This window comes from Microtus pennsylvanicus, chromosome 4 (assembly GCF_037038515.1).
Source record: "Microtus pennsylvanicus isolate mMicPen1 chromosome 4, mMicPen1.hap1, whole genome shotgun sequence".
Classification (NCBI taxonomy): Eukaryota; Metazoa; Chordata; class Mammalia; order Rodentia; family Cricetidae; genus Microtus; species Microtus pennsylvanicus.
Window position 1 is genome coordinate 106,549,153 of NC_134582.1, and position 19,063 is coordinate 106,568,215.

Sequence of the window (19,063 nt, forward strand, 5' to 3'; positions counted from 1 at the left end):
AGTCATAATTGGAGTTACAGATATTGAGAGCTGCTGCGTGGTTACTGGAAACTGAAAGTGGGTTTTCTGCAAGAGCAATCAATGCTCTTAACCGCTAAAGTGCTGTTCCAGCCCTCGCTGCTTACTGGCTTCTTCATTGAGGCTTTCTTATAGAATCCAGAACCACCAGCCCAGCAGTGACCCCGCCCACAGTGGGCTGGGCCTCCCTTAATCACTAATTAAGCAAATGCCCTAGGCTGGATCTTCCAGAGGCATTTTCTCAATTGAGGTTCCCTCCTCTCAGATGATTCTAGCTTAGGTCAAGCTGACATAACAGTAGAACTAGCTAGAATCCAGCCTAAGCTACATCCTGTCTCAACAAAACAAAAACCAAAGCAAAACAACAACCAAAAAATTTGCTATTAACTCATTTTCAAACGGACGTTTATGGCCCTGATTAGTCAGTAATCCCTATCTGTGTTTATTTATTTTATTCATTATCCATATCCTAAAACAAACAAAAACAACTGAAATAGTCATTTCACTTCTTTCCTTTCCGAATTATCCTGTAGCTCCGGGCGTCTACCCACCCTGTTTCTCCCTCCTTTCCACCCGGCCCTTCTGCCTGCCCCTCGGCCCACGCGCGCGCATGCGTGTGTGCGTGTGTTTATGCGTACTTTTTCAAGCCCCGCGTTCCTTGGAAAAATCAAATGTCAACTAGGCCAGCCAGAAAGAAATCAGGGTCCCTCTAGTGCCGATAGCCTGGGAGAAGAGTCCAGGGATCCTACTAAACAGAAGAACCCGCGGATCCTGAGTACCCTCTACTCTGAGCCAGCGCCCACGTTCCTAGAAGTAGCCTCCAGAGAGGTCGGCAGCACACACACAGGGGTGGGAACCCGCGCGTCACGGGCTCTAGGGGGCGCCCTCTCCAGCACGTCGATCACACTCTCCAACCTCTGCAGAGATGCTCCTTCCCGGAGGTCCTATCCAGGTGACTGTTTTCCTGAACGCTGCGAAAGCGCACACATCCCGGCTCCTTTTGTTGTTGCTGCTGGAGTGTTTTCGCCCCTCTTACTTTCTCGGTTTCTAGTTCATTCTTCTGGGGACAAAGTACATGTCCCAGACTGCCCCCAAAGTCCCTCTGAGCACCACGGTGTGGTGCTAGCAAACTTTGGTTGAGCCACGTGATAGCTTTGGCATGTCCTGACGAGGTGGCCGAGTGGTTAAGGCGATGGACTGCTAATCCATTGTGCTCTGCACGCGTGGGTTCGAATCCCATCCTCGTCGATTCAGGTCTTTTATTTAAAACAAAAGGTTTATAAGGAGTTGTAAATTCAAATCTTGCCAGAGATTTATAAGTATCTATGAACTTAAGTTCTAACTTGCTTAGGATGGCTGCTTGGTTTCATCATATTAAGTCTTACTAAACTCTGGATTTTAACCATCGTAGTTGGCTTGATGCTTGTTGCTAGGGTATGAGCGAAGTTCCCGGCCTGATCAATTTAATGCACTTTCTCCTGGTGAGTTCCTTCCTGGACACTAAAGGAAAAACCAAGGAAGAGAGAGAAGGGGATAAGGAAGGAAAGGATGAAGCTGAAGTCCCTTCTTTACTCCATTTTATTACTTTAATTCCATTATGGCATTTTCATACATATGTCAGTCCCTCTGTTAGAAATCAGCACTTCTGTGAGCGTTAAAAACAGAAAGTCAGAGCGCACACGCGCACACACACCAGAACCACCACACCAGACTGAAATTATTACTGCTTACATACCTTGTGCACAATGAAACATAAGCTATATTTTCACGTGTATTTGGATCTGTCTAGTCAGTAGACTGCCTAGAATCTTACAAATTCCATTCTCTGATTATGCTTTCATTTGCTATCAACCTGTCTATCCTTAGAATTACTAATCCCCCCCAGGCTGAGGGAACATCTTGTTAGAAGAATCAAAAAGAATGTAAGAAACAGAAGCGAAGGGGGCGGGTCTGCTGTGAAATGCCTTGTCTGGATCACTAATGCTGACTGCAGGGGACTCAGAGCTGGCACCGAACATACCCAGACACTCACTTCTCTGCACAAAGGAGATTTATTACCCCAGAGAAGAGACAAGAGAGTGGGCGCGCTGCCTCTGGATTGGATTGTAAAAACAGCAGTAGGGTTTTTGTTTCGGTTTGTTTTTTTGTTTGTTTATTTGTTTGCTTGCTTTATTTTGTTTTTTGCAGGAGTAGTTTTTAAGACGAAAAGGGGGGAGTCTGTGTTAAGATGAGTTTAAGTCACTCAATGTTAGCCAATGTAGCCAAATAATGAATTTTGATGACTGGACCTTGGTGTTTTGATAGTTGGACCTTGGAGTTTTAGTCAAGCATAAAGAAGTGACCAAATAAGGGAATAGACCTTGGTGGGGAATCACACGTGTTTTTTCCTGCCTTTTTGTTACTGTGTATGTTGTATGTATATGCGTCACTACTAACATGTCTGCCTAATTGTCTCACAGCATGGTTACAGCTTGTTTATCCCTTGCATTTACATTACTGATGTGTAGCATAGCAAGCTAGAACTCCCTTGTCTAAAATATTCATTATCTTCCAATTTCTGAGGGCCAGAATGCTAGGGAAAGAGTGGCCTAGCTGGTCCCCATCAACATCCCTAGCCGGTATCGCAGCTGGTGTCTCACAAAGCAAACTTAAGTGATCAAAATATGCTCTACCCCTGTTCCAAAATAAACTCCCAAGGTATTTCACCTCTAGTGGCAAGAGCAGGAAAGCGGAGCTAGTAAATAAATGGACAAAAATAGAACAGAATGCCAGATCCCCCAGATCCTAGGCGAGAAAATGCAGTATCAGTGAGGTGTGTAGGCGACGAGAGGTCAGAGAAGATACCGCTCCTAAGATGAGTGTCTGTTGTCAGGACACAGAAACCTTGCCATACTGAGTGAAGATCCCAACAAGAAAGAGAAGATGCAGCAGCCATGCTGTGGGGTTCCTTCTCAGATCAGGTGACCCACGTACGACTCAACTACTACGATAATCTGGTCACACTGCTCATAAATAGGAAGGGTCCCAGGAAGCTAATGAGAGCAGCAACAGGCAGACCAGGTTTAACCTCAGTCATCTGAATCCACAAAGGAGACAGAGAGAAGACCTGTATGCCTTTACACGGCTACATGTAAAACTAATAAACATGGTTTTACAGGACATCAAAATATCCATTAATCCAGTGGGAAAAATTTAAAGACCACAGAGAGTGAGGAAAGGGGCTAAGCTCTGTGCTTGAACAAGGGAGACGAACAGTTAGAATGAGGGAAATAGCCTCACCCAGGTTAGACAGCTGGGGGCAGAATTCCTAAATTAACAGGCTGACAGTTCAGGGACTACATCTTTTGTCAGCTTTGTTTGAGTGTTACCAAGAGGTCATCTGAAGGCACTGGGGTCACCCTGCAGATGTGGTCTTTGACCAGTAGATAGTATGTCGTTGTTCACGTCTTTAACTAGGTGGCACTTAGTCCAGAAGAGCCTGGCTAGAGTTGCCATAGAAGCTGGAAAACCTACATGATTTATATATTCTCTCCCCAAGTAGATTAGGGAGATGGGTGCTGGAGACTGCTGTAACCAGACGGACTGGGGGCCTCTTTTCTATATGCTGTTACCTAAAAACCCCAGCTACATTATTCGAAATGGCCACAAGATGGAGACAGAGCTTCTCAGCTACTCTTCAGATGGAACAACCCCAATTCTGCCAACTTCCCCTAGGGCCAACAGTTCCTTCCAGTTTTCTTCTCTGCTGAAATCCAGCTTCAGTGGGGGTTCAGGTTCCAAAGAGGGAGTGTGGTGTCTGCTGAGGAAGAAAGAGACGAACGCACACCGGAGGGTTCAGCTGTTCTCTCTTTATACAGCATATTAACCACATTAAATCATTTGGCCAGCATCAGAGCCCCAGATCTCATTTTTACTTTCTCATTAAATGTTCAGGGTGAAAAGAAAAATTACAGAACAGTCTTATCTGAAACAACACCTTGGGACAGTGTCTGTCAAATCAGGCATAAAACTATTTTTACAGCCCGTGTCTAGGCTGGCTGCTCATGCACTTTAGACAGTCTGGAACTATTTTTGCCTTAACCAAGCTATGGGTGCAATCATCATATGTTTTCTAGAATGCGAGCTTTGCAAAACGTCTTATAATAAGCATTTAGCTGGCTGATCGTAGCATTTCTCCGTTCTTTAGTTTTAAAATAGGTCCTGCTCTTTTCATAGGATCCCAGAAAGGAAGATCCTTGCAGCACATTCTTTTTCCATCAACCCACACTATTCTTATTCTCTCTATAAAGGCTCCGGTATAGGGCAATGATGTGTCCAAATCAGGAAGATGAGCTTGGAGGAATCCATACCCCGCCACCCGTCTTACATGCTGCATACCCTGGAGAAGGGGATTTATAGCACTAACAGGTTTATAGGGGCCCACGAGCCTGTGCTGACATTTCTGACCCAACTATCCTTGACAGCGCCACAGAAGAGGATATATTTATGACATTTGTATCCAGAGCTGAACAAGAAATTTCTCAGACTCTGCCCTATCGGTGCCACAGTTCTTGGGGCATAAGGAAGACTCTTTCTACTGTGACTCCCCTTTCCTTTCAGCCAAGACCCCCTGTCTTCAAAGTTTCCCTTGGGACATGAATATATTTCCCCAGGGTCTGCATAGGCAGAAAATTCCCCATCATGCAAACATCTGCTCCTAAAAATCAAAGTAAAAGATGGCACCCAGCAACTGAACCCTCAGTGAAGATTTGCTGGAACTTTGTCAAGCAGTATCCTCTGCATCGGGACTCCACCGTCCCTTGGGCCATGGCCTGCACCACCTCTTTTTGTGATTCCCAGACATTGAGTTACAAGATTTGAGCCTACACTGATGGACTTAACCTAGAATGTTGACCAGTTATTTAAAATAGAATTTCTCTTCACAAATTGATTCCTCTCAGCATGGCCCCTTATTAACCAAAAGACAAATTATGTTTATTAATTGAGACCACATTTCTTTCATTTTTGAAGGGAAGGGATAGTCTGAAATTACTTCATTTCTTTTTTTTAAACAATGATTTTTTAATGTAGATTTTTTTTTCATATCCACTGGACATTTGGTTGCTATTCCTCCTAAACAAATTTAAATCCATATAATAAATAAAAACATGTTTATCTAGATCTCTAAGTAGCCAAGTGTCATAGTTAGCTTCACTTGTCAATCTGACACACCTGGGAATAGGGAACATCAGCTAAGGAATTACCTCTGATTGGAAGCACCACCCCAGTCCCTGGCATCCATCCTAAGCCCCTTCCCCCTGGGAGTTGCCTTGGTCGGGACTCCACCATAGGGAAGCCCATGAAGTGCTGACCCTTCCCCAGGGAGGGTTAGGACCACTCCCACGGGCTATTTAGGCTCACACCAAAAAGAGAAACACATGGTCGCGGGTTTTGATGATCTCTCCCTCTCTGTCTTACCTTCCCCCCCCCCACCCGTGCTCCCGCTGCATTCATTAAACGGGGGCATCTTTGATTTGGTCTAATCTGGTCCAATTGGAGTTATTTTGCGTCAGCGGAGAGGCTCTTCTGAAGATCATACCTAACAGCCTCCATGGGGATGAGCATGCCTGGAACATTTTGTTAGTTTCTATATGATGTCGGAGTTCCTCTAGGTTCTATAAAGTAGGTAACTGAGCAAGCCATTCCTTCATCGTCTCTGCTTCAGTTCCTGCCTTAAACTCTGCCTGACTTCCCCAGATGATGGACTATAACCTATAAACCAAATAAACTTTTTACTCTTCAAGTTGCTTTGTGTCATGGTATCAAATGAACCAAAACCAAACTAGGAAAAAAAAAATGGGTACAAGAGAGAGGTGTTGTTGTGATGGATTTGACCATGAGGTTTGTGAAAGGATTGTGGACACATTTTTGGAGCTTTGGACTGTAGAAGTCTTTGAATGTAGAGATTAATGAGCTGTTTGAGATCTTGGGAGATAATGCTGAGGGAAATGCAGATGCCGGACGGGGGACCTACTTAAGACATTTCAGAGAGACTTTGAACTTTCCTTGATGGGAGACTCTAGACCCCGGGTTCTCAACCTGTGGTTGTGACCCATTTGACAATGTCTAACAGCTGCAAGGTCTGGAGAGATGACTCAGCTGCTTTCCCAGAGAACCTGGTTTCAATTCCCAGCGCTCACCCACATGGCAGGCAGCTCACAACTCTAATTCCAAGATCTATAAATGCAGGCAAAACTCCAATGCACAAAACATAAAAATTAATTAACCAGTAGCAAAATTACAGCTATGTAGTAGGAACAAAACCAACTTTGTGGTTGGGGTTCGCCACAACATGAAGAACTGTATTAAACGGTGACAGCAATACAAAGGTAGAGAGCAGTGCTCTAGGCCACTCGTGTCATATTTTAAATATACTGCAGTTTCTGTTCACTAAGGAGGCTGAAGAATCGGCTGTGGTTAACAAGAGACCAGTAGTAGCGAAGTTAAACATTTGTTTTGCTGGAACAATAGATGCTGGCTAGCTGAGGCTGAAAAATTCCACTGTGATTAGTTCCAGACCAGCATATCGTTCAGTCAAAAAACTGGAAAGTATTTCTCAGGGTAAGCACACAAAAGCTGTGCTCCAGTTCGGGTAAATAAGTAAGGCCGAATCTCAAGCTGAAAGTAAAACTCAGTAATGTGGAAGCCCCCATGCCATGCTGGGTTTGAAGGCAGGAAGGAGTCACAAAGAACTGCTAAGGGTCGGTTGGCACTGAGTGGCCAAGGAGAGGCCATTGAAGATGAAGCCTCGGTTGGAATGGATTGGAAAGGTCAGAGAAGCCGAGGCTTGGCACCTTTGTGGCAGGGCTGGTGTCCCCGCAGAGGTCATGGGACCACTAGGAAGTAGCAGCCTTGGTTGCACTGGGGGCCAACACCTTGATACCTGACCACGGAGGTGAATGCAAAATACAAGTACATGTGGAGTGGAGCTGAACTGAGTATACAAGTGTGTATACACGGGAAGGGGAGGATGAAGAACTGCCAAAACATTTCAGATCCTGAGTGAATCCCAGATATCAGACAATTGGAGCTCTACAGCTGGATACTGAGTAGTTTAACGTGACACGAAGCTTTAATAGCGCATTTTTAAAGTTTAGTCTCGTGGATTTTGCTTATGGTTGATACAAGCAAAATCTCCTAGGAATAAAAGACTGCTGCTTGACGATGCAAAGGGACATATCTAGCACCAACCAAGGTGTAGACAAATAAAGCAGGAAAACTGAGTCACTCTGCCCCAGTTTTATCCCAAGCTGTCTGTATGCAGCGATCTTCGACCTGGGAAGGGAGTAATTATTAAAATTACCAGTAAAACAAGTACAGCTCTCTTGCTCGAATAGGTATGTGGCTCTGAAAAGAGCCTTTGGGTTAAGAGCGAGATGGGCGCGCTCACTTGGAGCTGGTGTACTTGGTGACGGCCTTGGTGCCCTCGGACACGGCGTGCTTGGCCAGCTCCCCGGGCAGCAGCAGGCGCACGGCCGTCTGGATCTCCCGGGACGTGATGGTCGAGCGCTTGTTGTAATGCGCCAGGCGCGACGCCTCGCCCGCGATGCGCTCGAAGATGTCGTTGACGAACGAGTTCATGATGCCCATGGCCTTGGAAGAGATGCCGGTGTCGGGGTGGACCTGCTTCAGCACCTTGTACACGTACACCGAGTAGCTCTCCTTGCGGCTGCGCTTGCGCTTCTTGCCGTCCTTCTTCTGCGCCTTGGTCACGGCCTTCTTGGAGCCCTTCTTCGGGGCGGGAGCAGATTTCGCAGGATCAGGCATATTGACACAATGCAGGAACACTAACACTGAACCTGTTGGCCCTTCCCTTTTAAAAGGGGATTATTTAAATGAGGTTTAGAAAAACAGAGACTTTTGAGTGGGTGATATTTCGGTGATGTCATCTTGAGTAGTGCCCAATAGAAATACGCGATGGCACAAACGTTTCCCATTGGTCTAAATAAAGAAAAAAAAAGACAGCCAATTGGAAGGGTTCTTTTTCGCTCCCGGAGAAAACTATAAAGCTCAAGCTCTTGCCATTTTCGTCTACACAGCTGCTAAGGGCTACTAAATTTGCGAGATGTCTGGACGAGGCAAACAGGGCGGCAAGGCTCGCGCCAAGGCCAAGACCCGCTCCTCCCGGGCCGGCCTGCAGTTCCCCGTGGGCCGCGTGCACCGTCTCCTCCGCAAGGGCAACTACGCGGAGCGGGTGGGCGCCGGCGCCCCGGTGTACCTGGCGGCCGTGCTGGAGTACCTGACGGCCGAGATCCTGGAGCTGGCTGGCAACGCGGCCCGCGACAACAAGAAGACGCGCATCATCCCGCGCCACCTGCAGCTGGCCATCCGCAACGACGAGGAGCTCAACAAGCTGCTGGGCCGCGTGACGATCGCGCAGGGCGGCGTCCTGCCCAACATCCAGGCGGTGCTGCTGCCCAAGAAGACCGAGAGCAGCCACAAGGCCAAGGGGAAATAACTTCCTTTGGTTAGTTCTAACGCAAATCTAAGGCTCTTTTCAGAGCCACCCACATTTTCTAAAAAGAGGCTTGACATTTACCTTTGTCATCGAGTGGAACACAGATGTACGGAAACAAACTAGGTTCAGTAAATTGGTTGGAACACTTTTGTGTCCGGACTCTTCGTGGCTTTCAAGTACCGGACATAAATAACAGGATTAGAGGTGAAACCTGCCACAGTCTGGACAAAGCTTACTCCTATCTAAAGTATAGAAGGGTACAGTTTCCGAAGGTAGGACGCACTCGGTGTTTCGGATTTGGCGGTCTATGCCTAGAGACTCACTAGTTCACTCTAGGGTCAGGCTTTTGGTTTTCTTATGTCACCGAGAGCTCTGCGTGGCTATATCCTCGGCAAGTGGAGCCGCATTTTCCCTTAATAGTCTGTGAAACCACCTACCTCCACCTCCCATGTGAGATTTATGTCTTGACAAGATTTATGTAAACTTCAGGCAGTGGTGAGACATGCCCTTTTAATCTCAGCACGTGGGAGGCAGAGACACTCGGAGGACAGGCTGGTCTACTGAGTTCTAGGACAATCAGAAATAGAGAAACCGTCTCGGGGGACGAGGCCGGGGGTGGGAGGGGCCGCGGACAGGTTAAATATTATAAAATCGAAAATCTGATTTCCCTGAAACTTCTAATTGAAATTCCTTCCGCATTTATAATCTGTTATAACAAAAGTATAATTTCGCTTTACTTCTTCATACTTAAATTATTTCAAATTTTGACTTAAAAAGTATAACCATGTGTTGTGCTGCAAGCCTTTAATACTATCATTCGCGAAGAGAGCCTGCCTGTTCTACACAGCAATCAACACGTCAAATACATTAAGGAAACTGTTTCAAAATAAGAGTGGAAAATAGTAATGACAGCAGTTTAAATGATTCCCTTGATAAAACATTTAAAGAATTTTAGCTGCGTGGCTCAATTAGTGATTTTTTTCACACTTTATTGTTTGATTTATTAAAAGGTATTCCAAGTTAAATAGCATCGTCCTATACAAAACGCTAAAAGGAAACGTAAATGTAAATGACAGAATTTGCTTCCTTTCCAGGTACATCCCATACTGCTAAATTTTTCTTGTTTAAGGGTTGGGCAGGAATCACATTAAAGGGTGAAAGCAGACTTTGTTTTTAAATGAAGTAAAATAGAATTGAAAAGGCCGCGGGACTCCTGCGCTGCTGAGGGCCCCTCCTCCAGCCGCAGGCACTTCCGCCTGGCGCTTCCTGTTTTCACTCCGGTCCGCACATTCCCTATAAGAGAGCCCTGGTGGCTAAGGCACGCCGTCAGTCGGGTTTTCTTCCTCTGAGTTAGCGATGTCTGGTCGTGGCAAGGGCGGGAAAGGCCTGGGCAAAGGAGGCGCCAAGCGCCACCGCAAGGTCCTGCGCGACAACATCCAGGGCATCACCAAGCCCGCCATCCGCCGCCTGGCCCGGCGCGGAGGAGTCAAGCGCATCTCCGGCCTCATCTACGAGGAGACCCGCGGGGTGCTGAAGGTGTTCCTGGAGAACGTGATCCGCGACGCGGTCACCTACACGGAGCACGCCAAGCGCAAGACCGTCACCGCCATGGACGTGGTCTACGCGCTCAAGCGCCAGGGCCGCACCCTCTATGGCTTCGGCGGCTGAGTTGCCAGCGGCTTCCGCACTGTTACACAAAGGCCCTTTTTAGGGCCACCACGCAGTCAACAAAGGAGCTTGGCCCGTTGGATTTGTTTATAAAGAAGGCTTTAGGAACTGCAGCCTTTGAGCTGGGTTGTGGGATCGAGGCCCAACTCTGCCTTTCCAGAACCCAACTCAGATTGGGGGGGGGTCCGAGGGTGGAAGGTTTAGGACTTAAAATGCGCGTGTACGTGGACTGTAGGCCTCAGTCGAAAACTTTTAACTTGCTTCCACTCAATGTATGTTTAGCTGTAGTTTAAATCCTCCAGGATTACAATGTAAGGAAGATAACTAAAGTGTGTTAAGGTTTTCCTGTGGTTTATTACACTGAAACGATAAAGAAACAGCCATTTCATTACCAGGTCATAACTGCTGTGTTTCCATCATTTTAGTTTGGTCGTGATTTGTCGGGCTGGGTCTTCCGTCTGGTGTTTTGTACAGATTTAGACCAGAAGTATTTCATCTTAAGCAGCTCCTTCCAGGCCATCCTAAAATTTGTAATCTTGATTTTTGCTTCCAGAGTAATTGAGATTACAAGAGAGAAAATATCACCACTATCACCAGGCTATGGTGGCGCTTGCTTTTAATCCCAGCAAGAAGAGGCAGGGGAAGCTCTTGGATTCGAAGCCAGCCAGTCCGGTCTACAGAGCGAGTTCAAAGACAGCCAAGGCTATACAGGTAAACCCTGTCTTCAAAAGAAAAAAAAAAAGATTATAGGGGCCTGGATACCGCCATATGTATGTCATACTAACCTCTCAATAACAACCCATCGAGAGCTGGTGGTGGCAGTAGTCCTAGAACGGCGACCGTGGAACCATTGGCAGCTACCGAGCCAATTGAAATCGGTTTGGCTTTGTTAAATCTTTGAGAGTTGTGAGTAGCGTACCTGAGACATTTTTATTCTTTATATTTAATTCTTAAAGAACACTTTAATGTCCTCCAGTTCTTTTTTCATGTTCAAGCCCATTTCGCTGACCACACGCATCCCTTAGGAAAGGAGCTGGTGATTTCAGAAGGCTCTTTAATCCTGCCCCAACATTGTAAGGTCATTCCTGCCCTTTGAATGTCAAATAATAATAGGCATATATGAGTTTTTGTTGTTTGATTTTGCTTTCTTTGAGAGAGGGTCTCACTGTGTAGACCAGGCTGGTCTCAAACTCACAAAGATCTGCCTGCATCTATCTCCCACCCAAGCACAGACATTAAAGGTGTCCTGGCGTATGTGGCTGTACCAACAACCTGGCACGTGACTGGGGAAGTGAACGCTTGTTTTATTTAGTTTTCCCTCAATGGATTCATTCAATTATGAGATTAACATTAATTATGCGTAGAACAATTTAGGTATATAATATAATCTGAATCTTCCTGGATGAGAACTCAAATCAAACTGGGTTTGCACCTTTAATTCCAGCAGAAGCAAACTGGTCTACATAACTCCAAAGGCCAGCACAGTATACATGGTGAGACCTTGTTTCAAACAAAAAACATCTGTAATTGAAATACAGGTGAAGAAATTTGATGTATAATACAGAATCTAGATCTCAAGCACTTAAACACACACACACACACATACGGTCTACTTAAATGTCTTACATACTGAAACCATTTTTACATAGTGGATCATATGGAACATATTAAAATTAATATCACTTCTTACCTTATTAAAAATGTGCTTGATAGCTAAGTGAAAACTATATTTATGCTGTAGCTCTCTTGAGCAGTAAACTTAGAGTTAAAAAAAACTGGGTTTATGCTTTCAGATACAAATAGAGGAATATATTCATAGAAAATCCTAGGAGAATGAACAAATTTCATTTTCCCCGTTACATTTCCAAAGACAGATAGAGATAAAAGTCTCTGTTCGATTAATCTCGGGTAGAAGCAGGACAGGGAAATGGAACATTACAGAGAAGGGGAATGGCAAAGAGTTCTTCACTCCAGAGTGACACCCTTAATCAGATGAAAATTTCAGTTTAGCAACTTTCACCAAAGACCTTTCTCCAATCCATCGCAGGTATTAAATTTGCACTTTTCTTGGAAATTTCACCAGAAACTTCATTTTGAAAGTGTGTGTGTTGGGGGGAAGGGAGTTGTTATGATTTACAGCGCGGGGGGGGGGGGGGGGGGGGCATGGTGGGTAGGGGACCGCGGTGGGTAAGGGACAGACAGATACACCATGCAGAGAGAACTTGGGTTTGGGGAATTTAGTGGATTTAGTGAGTATTGGGAGGGGTATGGTAGGGGGAGGAGTATGCGGGAAAGAGAAAGAGAGGGACGGGAGGTGGGGTTAGGGAAGGGGAAGAGAGACAGAAAGCTTCCTCTTAAGAAGAATGGGACAGGGGGAGAGAAAGAGAAGACTGGAGACCAGTTTGCCTTGGCCGGAAGGGAGAGATTGGGAGTGGGCGGAGCTTGCCTCTTAAAGGGTCAGGGTGCTGACAGGGAAGGACTGCAAAATTTTAACAGGGATCCTAACCAGTGTGGAACCATCGAGTCTTCCGCTTTCATTTCATTGGATTGTAATTCCAGCCAAGACACCTCCAGCGCCATCCTATAATCTAAGAAAAGAAGAACAAAGGGACAGGAAGAAAAAGGACCCCTAGAGCCCTCGTGAAGCATCAGAAATTCTATAGGCAGTCACGGTTAGAGCACTTGAAATGAAACTTCCCACAGAATGGCGGCTGCAGCAGTGACTAAGACTATCCAGATGTTACCTGAGGAAGTCAGAGCAGAGCCACAACTGTCCTAAGGCATAAGCTGCCTGTTACAAAAAGAATCTCCACCCCCCCCACACCCCCGACAGGGTTTCTCTGTGTAGCCCTAGCTGTTCTGGAACTCATTCTGTACACCAGGCTGGCCTTTAACTCAGAGATCCACCTGCCTTTGTCTCCCGAGTGCTAGAATTAAAGACATTTGCCGCCGCCACTCAGCAAAATCATCCACTGGTATAGCAAATTTAACATTTTAATAATTTGATTATAAAAATACAATTAAAATCTTGTTTTGTCCAAAGTTAAGTGGAACTAATAATGACTAAAGAGGCAGGAAATATGAGAAGTATATATTTTATATGTGTTTTATATATACGTTATATAAATACACACACACGCACACACACACACATCATGTAATCATAAGGGAGAAGGGTGCCGTTGGCCATGCCAGAGAGAGGAGCAGCTAGTTGCAATTGGAGTTCCAGCTGTCGGCCCCCCAGAAGGGAATCCTCTGGTGGGCCAATCTCTTTTAGTCAAGGCCATGGGACTGCAGGACCTGGAATGTCTTTTGTTTCTCTTGTGCCTTTACATGTTTGTTCCAGATCTCTTTCTCTGATATCCAACATGATGTCAGTGAACGTGGGGAGAGCTCCACTGCCTGTAATGTTGTGTGTTTATCTCTTGGAAACATCCCATTCTACTGGGCATTTTTACCTGTGGATTGTAAAGATGACCCATCCCTAAGTAGTACTGTCTAATTTGATAATAATGCTAGCTTATACAGAGTTTTGATGAATAGAAATGAATACAAGGACATGTTTCACAGTTGGAGTCTGAGAGTCTCACCTAAGGAGCTGCATGGATTGTAGCTCAAGTTAATGACTAACAATTGTGTCCCAGTAGCCCAGCTGGTTTAAATTCTTTTAACCTTATTGTTGGGAGATGTGTTCACAGAGTGCATCACAGCTGAAACGAAGCTTTGAAAATAATGAAGTTAGACTAAGATGTTTTTGTTAAATAACTTTGAGGTGAAAAACCCAAGAAGACAATCTAAAGTTTTAGAAAGGGACATAGTTGAATGTGGAACTCTTTTATGGTCAGGGAACAAGAACAAAGCAGCCTAAGTATCACTGGCTGATGTACTCTTCCTTGGTAGGTTTGGTTGATGTCCAAAGTTATGGTAAATTCCTTATACCCATTTCTGCCCTCAATTTCATACTAATGAACAGATATATACCATAAAGATTTAAGTAGAGCTGACTGATTCTTTTATGTAAATAAAAGTTTAGGATTGTGATTCCTTTAAAATTCCTTACAAGATTATCTTTTTCCAAGATAAGTAATAAAGTAGTTGGCCCTTTTTCTGTAACTGCAAAATGCAGCCTGCCAGCAAAAGACCTGACGAGAACACCTTGCTCGCCCACACGACAAATCTATAACAAGTTGCTTGGGTTTGAATGTATGTGGGTTCTTGGGATAATTTGTTTTTCACCTGTAATACATAAAACGTTTGATCATGTGAGGGAGATGAGAAACATGTTTTACCTGTAATCATCAACTTGACAAATGGAATGCAACTCTTTCAACTCTTGTACTGCCTGGAAGATTCTGTTGGGGTATAAAAGCTGTAAAACAACATGAGATAGAGGACAGAGAATAAAGAGAGAAAAAAGAAGAAAGATGGAAACCATCAAGAGAGTTTGTGAGTGCCATTTTCCCTAACCCCCCTCAGAGAGAAGAGATCAGCTTTGCCAACCCATGGCTTCCTGTCAAAGCCCTGTGCTGCTGAAGGCTGGCCCACCAAACAGCAGTAGAAGGGTGTCCTGGAATTTTCTCCAGCTTTTCATAGTTCTGTGCAAAATTATTTAAGGTCTGTGCATCAGTTTTGGTATTTATGAAAGAACATTTGTAGGGATAGCCCAGCCTATTAGGGGGCGTGTTCGCCTCGGGCTAATGTTTACATATAAATCTGGTGGGCAAGAGCCCCGCCAGTCTCTCTTTTTTGTATCTCCTGCTCATCGCTGGATCCCTGGTGTTGTAAGGCATCCCTTCATTAAAATTTGCTGTTTCATATTAAGCTAGCCTGGTTTTTACGCCGCTTACAAACATTAATCTAGACTGATTCATTCCAGCTGTTGACACTGTACTCTCCAGAGAAACAGAATGAGAGCTAAGGGAAATGAGAGAAAAGTAGTGACAATGGAAGTTAAGGTCTTATTTCCACCAAGTTTTTTTAATTAAAACATTGTGTATTCTCAGAAAATACATTTTCTAGAATCAAGATTAGGTATACTTGGAAAAAGTAGCTTACCAACTTAGAGTAAACAACAGCTAAAAACTCAGAAGCTAAAAACTTGATCCAAGACTAATCAAATAAACCTGAAGGAATTCAACATCATTCTTTTTCTTTTCTTTTTTTTTCCTTTTTTTTTTTCTTTTGTTTTTTTGAGACAGGGTTTCTTTGTAGCTTTGGAACCTGTCCTGGCTCTTGTAGACCAGACTGGCCTGGAAGTCACAGAGATTCTCCTGTCTCTGCCTCCCAAATTCTGGGATTAAAGGCATGCACCAACCACCGCCCGGCTCAACATCATTCTAAAAAACAAAAAAAAAAAACCCTTAATATCAGATGCTGGATGAGATGGCAAATGTTTATAATGCAAAACCTCAAATGACTGAGGCAGGCGACTACAATGAATTCCAGATCAACCAGCGCTACACAGCAAAAACCAGTCTTTTTTTTTTTTTTTTTTTGACAAAACAAAACCCTGTGTAGCGGAATAGTGGAAAGCTAGAATACTTATTGGAGAAACCTAAAAGTGTTTCTCATTCTTTTCCATGAACCTGAAACAGGCAGCTGTACTATGCTGGTGTTTTGTCCCATCAGCTACTTGAGATCTGCCTAAGGGGTCAGAAAGACTTTGCTATCGTTAAAAGTGAAGGGGGCAGATCAGAGAACTTTATACTGGTTGGGATACGCCAAAAAGCTCACATTATACCAGTACCCTTTACTTGTGGGATAGATCCCTTCTCCAATTGCCTCTGCCCTTGCTCTTTTAGTTGTAAATCATTTCCTTTCTATCCTTCTAGACTGTTTTTGATTTATAAAAGATACCTATTAAAATCTACCTCACAGATTTGTGTAAAGATTAAATGGATTCATACACTATAAGCATGTATATATAGATGGGTGTCTGACATGTTAAGTACTCAATAAATGTTAAAAATCGTTTGATATATTTAAAAAGTATTAACATAACAGGCAAATCTCTAGTAAAGACTTGAATGACTAGAAAACATATCCACTCTGACCCTGCTCACCTCCTAAGTACACTTCCACCCAAAAGCTATTCATTCTGTGTGTTGAGTAGCTGTGCCCGCAAAATTTAGAAAAGCGAGTGGCAAAAATGTATGCGTGTTTCCGTAATGAAATCGGTTTGGGTTGTTTTCTGGGACAGGGTTTCGCTGTGTAGCCCTGACTGTCCTGAAATTCACTCGGTAGACCAGGCTGGCTTTGCACTCAAGAGATCCGCCTGCCTCTGCCTCCCCAGAGCTGGGATTAAAGGCGTGCGCCACCACTGCCCCCAAAACCCTTTTGAAACTAGCCTCCCTTACACGAGACCTCAAGTAGACCAACCTGGCCAGAATTTGTTAACACATCACATGACCTTAAAATTCTAATCCTACTTCCACTTAAGACACTAACATAGATGTGTCCCATACACCAGGCCAGGTTTATATACTGATGGGAATTAAGCCCAGGTTTTTCTGCACCAGCTGAACTTTACATTTTCAGCCCTAATCTCTACTTCTAACAAATTAGGCCAGGAAACAATGCAACCTAAACTTCATTAATACTTCCTTACGTCCAAAGTTCACGCCATTTTTAACCTGCAGTCTGTGGCTTCTCAGGACACAACGTTGAGCCACTGACACAGACAGTTCTTTGCGTTACCCTTGTGTATTTATGCACTACACCTGGTACCAGAATCGCGGTCTGCGTAAAGGGTTCCAGAACCTTGCCCTAGAACTCATTCATGTTGGCAGCTCTAATACCGAGAACTTAGTGGCTCTGAAAAGAGCCTTTGGTGGTGTTAATAGTCACTTGGAAAGTTTACTTGGCGCTGGTGTACTTGGTGACGGCCTTGGTGCCCTCGGACACGGCGTGCTTGGCCAGCTCCCCGGGCAGCAGCAGGCGCACGGCCGTCTGGATCTCCCGGGACGTGATGGTCGAGCGCTTGTTGTAATGCGCCAGGCGCGACGCCTCGCCCGCGATGCGCTCGAAGATGTCGTTGACGAACGAGTTCATGATGCCCATGGCCTTGGAAGAGATGCCGGTGTCGGGGTGGACCTGCTTCAGCACCTTGTACACGTACACCGAGTAGCTCTCCTTGCGGCTGCGCTTGCGCTTCTTGCCGTCCTTTTTCTGGGCCTTGGTCACGGCCTTCTTGGAGCCCTTCTTCGGGGCGGGAGCTGACTTTGCAGGATCAGGCATGATGGAGAACCGCAGGGATAAAACACCAACGGGAAACCAAAGTAAACATGCCTTGTGTACGCCTTATCTAGCGCTTCGTATGCAAATGGAGTGAAGTGTTCTGTGTCTTGTTAGTGGACACTCAGAGAAAAAGGTTGGGTCTATTTTGATCCAATCAGAATACAAAAGTTCCCAAACCTCGTTTCCATTGGTTAAAATGAACTCAGAATGTTGACCAATGATGTTTCTCCTTTTTCGCGCCGTGGCTTGACTATAAAAGCCAAGGGAGTTGGCCCGGTTTGGTTTCATAACCTCCAGCTTGTTAAGGTTTCCAGTATGTCTGGACGCGGAAAGCAAGGTGGCAAAGCTCGCGCCAAGGCCAAGACCCGCTCCTCCCGCGCCGGCCTGCAGTTCCCCGTGGGCCGCGTGCACCGCCTCCTCCGCAAGGGCAACTACTCAGAGCGGGTGGGCGCCGGCGCCCCGGTGTACCTGGCGGCCGTGCTGGAGTACCTGACGGCCGAGATCCTGGAGCTGGCTGGCAACGCGGCCCGCGACAACAAGAAGACGCGCATCATCCCGCGCCACCTGCAGCTGGCCATCCGCAACGACGAGGAGCTCAACAAGCTGCTGGGCCGCGTGACGATCGCGCAGGGCGGCGTCCTGCCCAACATCCAGGCGGTGCTGCTGCCCAAGAAGACCGAGAGCAGCCACAAGGCCAAGTGAGCAGATTTTGATAATCCCACCAAAGGCTCTTTTCAGAGCCACTCATATAGTCTAAAAAGCAGCTGCTGCACGGAAACTTAAAACTCATTTTTAAATACATACGGTGTTTTTGTCTACCGACAAAAGTATAGTTATCAGGGTCGTTTAGGGGCTAATTACCATTACAGTTAAGTGTCACAACGTTTTTATGTTCTGAGTCAGTTTGGATTTTGAGAATCTTGCCTAAATATTAACCTTCAATAAAGGATAGCATTCTTAACTCATCCTCTACTACAGAACATAATTATGGTCTGCTAAATGTCATTCTGGCAAACTCTTGGCCCGGCGTTAATGGTACGTTTTTGAGGATACCTCTGGATAATACAGCCTAGGAAATATCCTCGTGGAAATTGCTTCCAGCTGGGGAAACGAAGGTACGGGATATCAGGTGGTAGATACTCCCGGAAAAAAATGCAGAACAGAATAAGGTGTGTAGCAACTAGTATTATAGAGGTATTTTATCAAAAACAAGTCAAAAATAATTTATCACATAAAGTGTACCAGATAAACTACTTCTAAAAAATCAGAAAGCTTTGTTAGCTCAAACATCAAAGCTGCTTCCTAGCAGCAATATTCACAAGTGTAAGAAATTATGGTCCATCTTCAGTGTGAGATGCACTTAAAGCTCAGAGTTATGCAGGAGCTAGCTGGCACAAACTTATCTCAGAATTCTGAGAGATGGGGAGCTACGGGTGATCTATTGCATTACTGAGCACAGAGAAGGGGGCAGCCAAAGTCACAAATAAATACATTAGGTAAAGCTCTGTGTCCTAAACCTATATAGGGTGGGGAGTTTGTTGTTTAACTATTATGATTGACTTACTTAAAGGGGCTATTACCAATAATTGGCTGGAGAGCGGTTGCCAGATCAGATGAGGTAAGAGGGAACATCTGAGGGTCACT

At 45.1% G+C, this 19,063-nt stretch overlaps 5 protein-coding genes and 1 non-coding gene across 6 annotated transcripts; 4 read left to right on the top strand and 2 right to left on the bottom strand.

The window, feature by feature from the left end:
* The first annotated feature begins 1,184 nt into the window (after positions 1-1,184).
* On the top strand, positions 1,185-1,266 carry Trnas-gcu (transfer RNA serine (anticodon GCU)). The gene has a single exon. It is a non-coding gene; the product is annotated as a tRNA-Ser (tRNA).
* Positions 1,267-7,397: 6,131 nt separating this feature from the next.
* On the bottom strand, positions 7,398-7,825 carry LOC142848879 (histone H2B type 1-H). Its single transcript, XM_075971055.1, has one exon. It carries the CDS (start codon positions 7,822-7,824, stop codon positions 7,444-7,446), a length of 381 nt encoding a protein of 126 aa, XP_075827170.1. The 5' UTR covers position 7,825; the 3' UTR covers positions 7,398-7,443.
* A 297-nt stretch (positions 7,826-8,122) lies between these two features.
* LOC142848880 (histone H2A type 1-E-like) lies at positions 8,123-8,597 on the top strand. Its single transcript, XM_075971057.1, has one exon. The coding sequence runs from the start codon at positions 8,123-8,125 to the stop codon at positions 8,513-8,515; it is 393 nt and encodes a 130-aa protein (XP_075827172.1). The 3' UTR covers positions 8,516-8,597.
* Positions 8,598-9,850: 1,253 nt separating this feature from the next.
* Positions 9,851-10,229, top strand: H4c9 (H4 clustered histone 9). The gene has a single exon (XM_075971058.1). It carries the CDS (start codon positions 9,872-9,874, stop codon positions 10,181-10,183), a length of 312 nt encoding a protein of 103 aa, XP_075827173.1. The 5' UTR covers positions 9,851-9,871; the 3' UTR covers positions 10,184-10,229.
* A 6,788-nt stretch (positions 10,230-17,017) lies between these two features.
* On the bottom strand, positions 17,018-17,437 carry LOC142848882 (histone H2B type 1-H-like). Its single transcript, XM_075971059.1, has one exon. The coding sequence runs from the start codon at positions 17,417-17,419 to the stop codon at positions 17,039-17,041; it is 381 nt and encodes a 126-aa protein (XP_075827174.1). The 5' UTR covers positions 17,420-17,437; the 3' UTR covers positions 17,018-17,038.
* A 288-nt stretch (positions 17,438-17,725) lies between these two features.
* Positions 17,726-18,202, top strand: LOC142848883 (histone H2A type 1-H). Its single transcript, XM_075971060.1, has one exon. It carries the CDS (start codon positions 17,735-17,737, stop codon positions 18,119-18,121), a length of 387 nt encoding a protein of 128 aa, XP_075827175.1. The 5' UTR covers positions 17,726-17,734; the 3' UTR covers positions 18,122-18,202.
* Positions 18,203-19,063: the final 861 nt, after the last annotated feature.